General features: G+C 60.8%; 1 protein-coding gene across 5 annotated transcripts in view; it reads right to left on the bottom strand.

Moving 5' to 3' along the window:
• Positions 1–10766, bottom strand: part of RASGRF1 (Ras protein specific guanine nucleotide releasing factor 1) — an 88375-nt gene continuing 77609 nt past the window's right edge. For all 5 annotated transcript variants that reach the window (XM_082734330.1, XM_082734327.1, XM_082734329.1 and 2 more), the window contains 5 exons: positions 8035–8114; positions 3219–3336; positions 2761–2829; positions 523–1333; positions 1–490 (listed from right to left, as the gene is read on the bottom strand). In XM_082734330.1, the coding sequence (XP_082590456.1) occupies positions 1241–1333; positions 2761–2829; positions 3219–3336; positions 8035–8114 (360 nt within the window). In that variant the 3' untranslated portion in view covers positions 1–490; positions 523–1240. The remainder of the gene's footprint in view (positions 491–522; positions 1334–2760; positions 2830–3218; positions 3337–8034; positions 8115–10766) is intronic.

The raw sequence follows: 10766 nt of genomic DNA, 5'->3' as shown, positions 1-10766 counted from the left end.
TTCACCCTGAGATAGAAGAGATTTATTAGCAAGAGGTAATCAGGAAACATATATTTTTACAAAAATGGAAATATCTTTTTTTTTTTTCCAAACAAGCCATAAGTTGAAATATTGTAGGACTTGAAATAGAATTCTCACACCACTAGGTATTGCTTACAGCAAAACTGTCGTCGTGAGCCTGCCTGCCGCTCGGGTGAGCCCGCGTTCTGGCCGCTGCGCGGTGCAGGAAGTCGGTGGTGGCGTTTACAGAGTGAGCATGATGGCACCGCACCCGCGGGAGGGTGCTCAGGACCACGGGGGGCGCGAGGAGAATACTCGGTTACCGGCCCCCTGGCTCTACGGTGTACGAGCTTCACGAAGCAGACGGACTCAGGGCATCTCAACGTAAGCTTGTAGAGACCGTTAGGCAGCTAAGAGAGGAGGAGCGACGTGTTCTGTGTTCCCGACTTGCCGTGGAGGCTGGGCCGCGTTCTGCGCCGGCGGGCGCGACCTCGTGTGGTGACTCGCGCCGGCGGGCGCGACCTCGTGTGGTGACTCCGTGTCCCCGGGGACGTGTCGGGGCCTTGGCCGGGGTCACGGAGACGCTACTCATGGTACCTGCTGAGAGTCCTAGAGCGAGGAGCGCGCGGTGCCGGCACGAGGTGGCGGCGCTGGTGTCGCGGGGCGTGGTTCTCGGTGCCGAGGACGCCCCTCTGTCCGGGTGACTGGGACACGGGGGAGCTCGGACCCCTGGGATTTCGGCTGAAAAAGCTGCTTTGGAAATTGGCATCACCGTCAGCGGGAAGATCTGTGAACGACTGGACTTCAGGGTGCGGCCCTCCCGCCTCCCCCCACCCCCCAGTTAGAACAACGACATGAAACATGCTGGGAGGGCGCCCGGGGCGGGGGGCGGGGGGCGCGGCGGCCCGGGGGGGGGGGCCGGAAGCAGGGTGGCGCCCGGGCTCGCGTCCGCACGCAGTCTGTGCCCCCTTCCGAGAGACCGAGGGGCCGGGAAGACTCGGACGCCGTCGCCGGAAGGAGCCAGGTGCTGCGGGACGCGGGGAGGACCGACGTCGGAAACGGAGCCGAGACGCCTATTCCGGTCTACGGGAATCTAAGAAGGAGAACGGACTGGTGTTCTTGGAGAAGCACATACTAAAGAGGAAAGTCCAGGAACCAGGCGACTATGTACAGCGGCACACAGCGCGTGTCCGTGGCGCGCCCGTGGCCTGCAGCGCGTGTCCGTGGCGCGGCCGTGGCCTCAGGTGGGCAGCTTCGGCTCCATGCGCAGGGACGACTCGTACAGGCTGTCCTCATCCATCACGAAGGACCGGTCCAGCAGGTACTGGGTCACCTGAGGGCAGGAGGACACAGAAGGAGAAGCGGCCGCAGGACCCCGGGAAGCAGGTCCTCCAAGGGGCGGCCGGCCGGCTCCTGGGCCTTACACCGGTGTCTCGGTGGTGTCGTTTGACAGCGTCCTGACGGTAAGGCAAAGTCACAGCGGTCAGCATGACCCTTGACTGCCGTTGCCCTGGCGGACACTTGGGGCTTTTAAACTTTTTTTTAAGATTCCATATATTTATTTGAGAGAGGAAAACATGAACAGGGGGAGGGAGAGGTAGAGAGAGAAACAGACTCCATGCAAAGTGGGGAGCCCGACGTGGGGCTTGAACCCAGGACCCTGGGATCATGACCTGAGCTGAGGCAGACGCTTTACCAACGGAGCCACCCAGGTGCCACGGTTTTCGGCGCCCCAATTTTGAAAAAAAAATTGGCCATGTCAAGTGTAGAATCTAATAGTGGGTGTCTGGGGGTTCACATGTTGCAGACAGGTCTGAACACGGCTGACAAAGCACCATGCCGCGTTCACCCCGAGAGAGGAAAGTGGAAACGCGCTGTGTGGGGACCGGGCCTCCCTGTCTGGCCTCGCGCAGCTCACTCTGGGGCAAAGCCTCCTTGTGCACAGTCAGAGGACCCACGCCTCTTCCCTCCTCGCTCCCCGCACGAGCGGCTGGGCTCCTACAGTCAGAGCTGCCCGAGCGACCAGAGCCCAGACCTCCCCGGGGCAGGGAAGCTCGGGCTCCACGTGCACATTTGACTAGTTCCATAAGCTTGTTTCCTGGCTCCCCACAGTCCTTAGGACCAGGTTCCGGATCCTTCCAGGAGCCCGGGCTCGCATGGTTCAGGCCCGCCTGCTGCAGCCACCCCCCGGCAGGTCCCCCCCCACCGCCCCCTGGAGCCAGTCTTGCCCGCAGGGGCAGCGCCGTCCTGCCGGGACCTGCGTGTGCTCCCTCTCAGCCTGGCGGTTCCGGCCAAGGCAGACCGACCCACGCGCCCGTCACGGCGGAGAGCTGTGTAGACAGGTCTCTCTGCCGCTGCCCGACAGAACGCTCTCAGAGATGTGCTGTTGAGGAAGGAAGGGAGGCTTGGAGCATATGCTAGGCCGTGACGTCACAGGGAAAAGTCTCGGCTCTGCTCACTTTTGCCCAGAGATGGGGATCCCGCGGCCCCCGCGGGGGACTTTTCAATGCCCATCCTTCCCAACCGTGAGCTGTGTGACTAGGGGACGTATTCCTTTCCACAGAGATGTTGTAAACGCCGCCTCCCTTGCCTGCGAGGTGGGGGTGGCTATTGGACCAGACCATCAACGGGGGTGGGGAGGCCCAAATCAGCCCAGAGCTGTACCAGAGGTGAGGCGTGAAGCCCAGGGGAGCCCGGGAGCGACGAGGGTGGTCCAGACGGAGCCCCTGAGTGAGCGCCGAAGGCCGGGCGGGTGCTTACCTTCACCTGGTGCTCTATTTTATATGCGGTTTGTTGAAACTGGCGAATCTCTCGGATAATATGAGATATCTGTGGGAAGGTGGGCAGTTTAAGAAGACAGTTTGCTGTCTCCGTGCCCCCCGCCCCCCCCCAAGCCCCTCCACTTCACAGCACAGAAGGGGCACCAACAGCCATGGTTCTAGACCCAGCCCTGCCCTTCCCCCACGGGGTGACCGTGCTGGGTCACTGACCGCCCCCCAACCCCGAGCCTCGGGCTTCTCCTCTGGCTTGTGGGATGTACCCTGCCATGGGTGCCTAGCCCTCAGCCTGTCGGCCTCATCTGAGGGCCTGCCGGATGTGGCCTGCGCCTCGGGGAGAGCCCCTGGCTCTCCAGGGAGCACATGCCCAACGGAGCAGGCCTGGTGGTCCGGGACTCGGGTCTGGGCTCGGAGGCCCCTGGACTGCCCTGCGAAACTCACCATTCTCATCTTGGAGAAGTTGACCAGGCCGTCCTCCGTGTAATTGGGCGTCCCCTCTTCGATGAAGGCCAGGTCGGTGAGGTACATCCCCAGGTAAGGGACACAGGGAGGGTCACAACTTCGAAGCGAACAGCATTAAACAGAAGTTTTTCATTTAGAAACACAAGGCTAAGTGGTTTCTCTTCACCGAGAATCCTAGGAACTCTCAGGCCTATAGGGTCAGCTGGCTGCGAGGCTCAGTCCATTGGGGTGATGGGTGACATGGTCCCAGCGGGGCCTGGAGCCTCTCCACCAACAGTCCCCTCCCTCCCTGAGCCAGCACGGCCTCCTCTACCTCTCTGTCCTGTCCTGGAAGAGCCCCCTCCCCATCTCTCCAGTGAAACTCTCCAACCGATCCTGCTCTGGGATCACCTCCCCGAGAGCCCTGCAGCTGTCACCCCATTCCGTCAGCCATGGACCCAGCCCCCAGCATCCTTCTGCTCCTTGAGACTTCTCTGCCTCCACATCAGGCCCTGCAGGATGTCCTGCTGCCCAAGCCCTGGGGCACCCGAGCAAGAAACCCTGGTCCTCTGAGGTCACCCTCTTGCACGTGGCTTATGGGCAGGGGATTGGGGGACAGTGTCCATGAAAGGTGATTCTGGGGGGACATTTTTGGATGATGGACCACACCACTCTGATCCGTGGCTTTGGGTGCGGCCGTATGGTGGTGCCCCTGGGTGGGGCTGATTTTGGGGTGGGTCCTGGGGCCCCCATCTTCTGGCAGAGCCCCAGGGAATGCCCTCAGGGGACCCTCACTGTGTCCCGCAGCGCCTCTCAGCTCAGCACACAGATGCTGGGGCTCTCTGCATGTACCTGCAGGGACAACTGACCCCCCTCTCTAGACCCTCTGACCTTGGTCTTCTTGAGGCCACGGGACACCCATCGCTCTAGTTCCTCTAGAACCAGGGGTGGCAGGCAGAACGGTGGAGGTGGGGCAAGAACAGAAACCCAGCCTCCCCTGAGCCTACTGGTTGTGGAAGCCCAGCCAGCCGGGTGTCTGGGTCCCGGGGCTCCCCTCACACCGTGGAGCGGGTCGGGAAAGCAGTTTTAGGAGCTCAGAAGTTGAGTTTAGGGGATGCCTGGACACTATCAAATCACATTGATTCCTGTGGTAAGAAACACCCGATTTTCATCTGGGGTAGTACGCTTTCGTAAATGGTCCATTTCCTCCCCCACTTCTTTCTTTTTTAAACAAGTAGCAGCTGGTCTCAGGGTGAGTGTGGGCAAACACCACAATCCCGCCAGAGCTCAGCAACATTGTATCTATTTCTGGCGGTAACTTTGTATCACCACCAGAAGGGTGATTTTCCATTTACTGCCTTGCTACCTTTTCTTGTTCTTCACATTTATTTTGGGGAAAATGGAATTACTTAGAGGGAAACCCGCTCGGTGAATGTGGGTGCAGCTGGCACGCAGGTGGGAGGCATGCCCTTGGAGATGCGGAGAGCGGGCACAGGACAAATGGTTTTTGAGATGTAGGTCTTGACTCTTTCTTGGGCATTGAAATTAATTTAGCAAGTGTTGATCAGATTTTTTTTTAAATGAAAAAAAAATCAGAAGTAGAATAAAAAAAAATCTGAGTTCATTGCCTGGACCAAAAGTATACGTTGTTTTGTGAAGTTTTGTTCCTGTTATGTGCACACACATTTCTAAACATATATGTATGTATGTTTTTACTGTGGGTTGCGGGGAAAAAAAAAAAAAAAAAACAAACCCAGACCTGAGCAGGTCACCGGCAGGCATCTCTGGGTCCCATCGGACACACGGTCTGGGACTGTTGGAGGCCAGGCTTTCCACACCCCACCTGTCACGCTGTGAGCCTGAGGCCCAGGCTCGGGGGCGGACAGGGACAGAGTTCAAAGATAGAGAAGGAAATCTGGGGCCACCGGGGGCTGGCAGCTTGCGGGCCGGCAGTCTCTGATGGGGCTTCCCAGCTCGCCCTGCTGGGTCCACACTTGACCCAGGAACTCGGTAACCCGAGGCGGGGAAGCACCTCTTGTCTGGGTTGGGGGTAGGGAGGGGAAGCAAGTGGCCACAGTGTTCCTGGAGGCCTCAGACCAGTGGAAAAGATCGGGGGTTCCTCTGACCCCAGGGTACCAGCAACTGAAGGTCAGATGTGTCAGCCTGGTGGGCTTGCCACTGTGGGGTCACCTGTCCCTTCTCCCTCCTCTGCCCTGCCCCCGCAGGGGGGCGGGCCTCTCTCCCACACGCTCCGCTGCCTCCAGCTGAGGGTCTCCGCTCCTCCCCAGGGAGGGTGTGAGGGCCATTCGGGCTGGGCTGTTTGTTCCCGAGCCCCTGGGGCCAGGGTCCAAGCCTCCGGCATGCAGATCAAGTGAATTAGGTACTCAGATTTGGGGGAAAATACTGCCGTGGGGCAGGAGTGGGGGTGGGGCTCAGAGTCCAGTCCTGTTTTTTGCCACCTGGACACAAACTGCTCTGTCTCATTAGCAGGAGACCAGGGTTTGCTGGGTGGTCACGGGCAGAAAATCAAAGTGGGAAGAGGTATTTGGTATGTTGGAGCCCTTGGACGCTGCATAGGCCCGCAGACAGATGGATTTCCACCCCCGTGAAGGGGGTCTGGGGAGGGGCTGGGCCAGCTAGCCGCCTGGTGCCCCCATGGCTGTTCCTGTCCGCGCACGGGCAGCCGCCCACAGGGGAAGCCCGGCCCCGGCTCCTCTAACGGACGGCTGCCTGTTCAAATTACAGCCGACGTGCGGAAAGACAAATGCAGGCTGGGTTAAGACTGGGTCAACCAGAAGTGACCCCCAAAAGGGCTGGGGACAAAGTTTTCCTGACAAATTTAGATCTCAGCCAAACGCTGCGGCCTGGAGCTTTGGGAGGCCCTGAGGGCTGACAGGAGGGGCCAGCCTCACGGGACCCGCTAGGGTGTGGGTTTGGGGAGTGAACAGGGCGGCTGCGGCTGTGCTCAGGGTGTCTGGGCGGGGACTGACAGGTGCCCAGGGCAAGTGCTGCGGGTGCACTCGGGGGGTTATGAAAAGGTGGGTGAGGCGAAGAGGCGTCGGAGGCAGGGGTGAAGCCTTGGCTGGTACGGGTAATAAGGCCATCCGTTAAATAGTGCCCGCGGGCTGGGACGGACTCGGTAAGGCTCCGCATGGCTCCTCGTGCCGCCACTGCCCCCTGCCTGGTGAGACGGACCCCAGGGTTTCACACGGCACAGCTCTATGGGGAAACCACAGTGCCTCCAGAGAAGGGATGCAGGGCACCTCTGCCCCAGGTTTCCCCAACCTCTTTCCCTTGCAGTGCTTGGCCCCCGCACCCATGAAACAAGAACCTGGTTTGCACGAAGGCGTCAGTCCCCAGGATGCCCGGGGACCCCATGTCCCCGCTGCCCTGCATGATGGGAGCAGAGGCACCTGGGCCAGGCACTGACACAGGCCCATGTGGACGAGGGAAGACAGCACAGGGTCACTGAGACAGGACAGGAGCCGTGGAGCCATGGAGGCGGCAGACGGATGAGGAAGCCATGGGAGGGAGGTGGATGCAGGGGTGCCCGGGTGGGCAGACAGGCTAGGGAATGCACAGTGGGGCGACCCCCACAAGCACAGCCCGGGGGCACCAGAGAGACGGCACATGTGGGTGGGACACGGAGCTGGCGGAGGGCGGGCCAGGGCCGGGGTCGACCGGTGGGGAGGGGGCTGGGGCTGGCAGCTTGGTGTGCGGACCTGCCGGGGAGGAGGGTTTGCTCCGTCCCCAGGCTGGGGGGCAGTGACCATGCGATCTGGCATGACGGCAGGACAGCGCTCGTGGGCTCTGTAAGCAGCCAGGACCCTAGGGGTGGCCCGGGGTCTCTCCACGGTGTTCAGGGAAGAAGGGGTGAGGCCAGCCCGGTGGCCCAAAGCGCACAGCTATGGGGGTGACGGTAAGCCTGTCTCACGGGAGTGTGTGGCCAAGTGGGCACCAGGGGCTGGGGCTCTCCTGTGCTGGGAGAGTTCGCCTGGAAGTGGCCATGGGCAAACCATGGAGTGCAGGCCTCGCAGGCCACTCCGTGCCATGGCCCCAGGGCCTCCATGTCCGCATCCAGAGGAGCAGGACCGGAGACTCTCCATACCGCGGTGATCTCCGGGGGGTGGTACCACCCCGCGGGGACAGTGGCAATAAGTGCGGGAGTTCTGGGGGTCAGAACGTGGGGAGGGGCCCTGGCATCTCGTGGACGGAGGCCGGGGCTGCGGTTGACACCCTGCGGGCATGAGATAGCCATCCACGCAGGACGATCCTGTCTAAGGGCCGAGGTGGGGAGGCTCTGCAAACGGTAGGCGGCTGGGGGGGAGCTCTGCCAACAGTGAGCAGCAGGTGTTGGGAAAACGGCCTTTCTTTGATTCCAAGGTGCCATTTTTTGTACAACGCTCTCTGGTTTTGAGGACTAATTCTCAGTTAAAAAAAGGAGGCACAATCCCATGAAACAAACACATTGACTTCAGGGCACATCCTGATGTCAGAAATACTGAACTGTGGGGCCAGGGGGCGTGTCGGCCTGGAGGCGTCTGGGTTCACGGCTGTGGCTCCTGGGGACAGCAACCCCTTCCAGGGCCCCCTCCTCTCTCTCCCAGGAAATGCCACCACGACTCCGGGATTTCTCCGCAGACTGTGGAGGCCAGAGCTGACCCACCCTGGCAGTCTGGGCTGCCTGGGGGTCTTATGGGTAGATGGACGGACAGACAGACAGACAGATCTGCTCCAGCCACTGTGGCCGGTGAATGTGTTTGCCATGCGGTTCTGCGATTTAGACGGTAACGGCGACACAATGACACACACTTACTTTTTCAGAGCTTCTCTCAGATTCTTAAATCTGCCCTCTGATGACACAAGCTTTTGGAGCTTATCAATCAAAGCTTTCGTCTAGAAAGAATTAGAAGCATTTACTAACACACAACATGCCCCGAGGCCCACGTGCCAGCCCGAGCTCCACGGGCTGCCCTCGGGGCTCCAGGACCCCAGCCACTCTGCCCGTCATGGGACGGGGCATCTCCGGGGACCCCTGGAGTCTGGAAGCTCACCCCCCACCTCCTGAAGACTCAGACACAGACCCACATCCTACGCATCTGTCAGCGTCCACGTACCCTTCAGAAACACAGAATTGGGGCGTGGGGGACCTGGCGGGAACCCTGGGCACCCCGAGCCTGGGGGGTGGGGGTGGGATGCGGCCACTACAAGGATACCCCCTCCAGAGCACAGCCTCTCTCGTGCACGGAGGCCCAGGGCTGCGGACAAGGGGTTCCCCTTCACCTGTAGCTCTCAGGACCTCACGCCAGTGTAAGAATCAAGAAAGTCAATGACAGATGGGCTGATCCTCTAGAAAAACAGGACTTCCAGGGGAAGACCCCCTTCCCCTCTGCCGGCCAAGGGTCCTGTCCGCTGCTCATCCAGCCGGACACCGGCATTGGTTGAAGCATGTCCGGCCTGGGTCTGCCTTGGCACTCCCTTCCCTGTGGGGCTGGGGAGCCCGTGCCTTGGCAGCCTCCAGCTCCCTCATTTACACGGCAGGCGGTGGACTAGAGAGCCCTCTTTCCAGCTCCCGTCCCCCCAGTCCAGACCGTGGCCGAGGGCACACTGGCCGCACCCATAAGCTTTGGGCCAGAATTTTCTGAGCAATCTGCCCACAGAAAACGACAGCATGTTCCTTCTGATGGGTGAAGAGACCCATATGTGCTCCCCTAGAGGCGCAGCGGGCAGGGCACCCCGTTCAGACTGACGGGCAGAGTCAATCATCGGTTTACACCAACCCCGCTCAAAGCAGAAGTGTGTTCTGGATCTGGTGAAAGCGACACATGCAGCCAAGGGCACAGGTCTCCGCTTTCTCCCGGGATGGCTGCCCTCACCTATCTGTCCTGGAGCCCGGATGCCCAGGCCACCTCCGTTCTGGCCTCGCAGTGTCCTCCCTGCGCTTTTCCAGAATTTTCTACTGCCCCACTCGCCTCTGGAGGAAGGACCTGAGGTGTGGGGCCAGATGTGGGGCTGAGAGTCCTGGACGGGAGCCTGGCTGGGCGCTGTGACCCCCTCAGCGAGCCCACGGGCCAGACAGCACCCGCAGAGCGCTGGGTGTCCACGCTCACATCTGGAGAATGGGAGGGGAGGCCCGGGTATTCCCTAAGGGCAACAACAGTAAGATATCCTGGGACTGTGGGCCCCACAGAATCGAGCTCCGGAGGCCCTGGGGGCCACGGAGCTCCAGGGGAAGAATCCCCCGCCAGTGGTCGTGAGAACCCAGGGAGGATATTCTGGGGCTTTGGGGTATACACTTGGGGCCAATCTGTGGCTCTGACATGGGCACTTTGATTCCTCCCACATCCGTGTTTTTCCGGGGCGTTGTTCTGTCCAGGAAGGATTCCCAAGTCACTGCTTAAAAGAGTGAGTTCTGACTTGAAGCAGCTCCTGCACCTCCTGGCGGGGCCAGGAGCTCAAGGGGACACAGGGCCCTGGGATCTGGGGCATCTCTGCCTGTGAGCAGAAAAGAGGGGCCCCTGGAGTAGGTCACTAAAGCCAGAGGCCAAGCGAGGGGCCTGCCTTGGACGTGGTGTTGAGGACAAAGATGGACACGGTGCCCCCGGAAAGTCATCCCTTCCCGTCTACCATCCGAACGCTTCAGGATGGCTAAGGCTGCTCCCTCCCAAGGAGGCCCAAGGTATCTATCGTTGGCCAAAGAGACGTCCATCCCTGCGAGAGTGTGACCATCCTCCGGAGGGGACACACACATCCGATGCTCAACTGCACTTGGGGGGGGGGGCTTTCATGAGGATGGGGCGGAGGATGGGAGAAGATGGTGAACCGAGCCAGAGGTCCCCACCTCAGCCTGGCTGCTTGGCTCTGGTGTGGGCTGGCCTGGGCTTGGGCAGAATGCTGTCTGGCTTTGGGCCAGCACCTTCAAGCGGATGACAGAAGCCTGCCGCTGGGCCTGCGTTTCAGGCCCTTCTGGTCTCAAGCATCGAGAGGACACCGGCAGAGGGACAGCGACCATTCCTGGCTGGGGCTGGCCAGGTGCTGTGTAGATACACGGGGCCCACGGAAGGACTGGGAAAAGCCAGCAGGGCCTGCTGGCCACAGAGTGTGCAGGCCTGCATGCGCTTTCCGATGCACCTGTGACGTTCGGACCCAGGTCCTGAATGGCATCCAAGAATGCAGGACATTTGCATTCCCCTAAGAGAACAGAAGGCTCTGGGATGGTCAAAGTGGCTCCCTCCCAACTCCAGACCAAGGGTGATGCTCGAAAACGAGGCGGAGAGAGGCTCGGAGCCCCCCCGTGTGGAGGGAAAGCGGGGCTGGTCTGAGGGCAGGAGAAGAGAACCACAGAGCCAGACTGGGCCGTCCGCCTCCACCGACAGCCCTGCCTGAACCCTGACAGGCCAAGCCAGCTTGGATGACTCCGGGGTCCGACAGCAGCCTGCTTGGTCCCCTGCTACAGGAGTTCACAGCGCCGCGGGGCCACGCATGGCCAGATGGGCCTGCACGCCTGAGCTCCTGAGCTCCAGCCTCTGCTCTCCAGGAGCCCCTGTT

This window comes from Mustela nivalis, assembly GCF_964662115.1.
Source record: "Mustela nivalis genome assembly, chromosome: 6".
Taxonomy (NCBI): domain Eukaryota; kingdom Metazoa; phylum Chordata; class Mammalia; order Carnivora; family Mustelidae; genus Mustela; species Mustela nivalis.
This window is presented reverse-complemented; position numbering and strand designations above follow the sequence as displayed.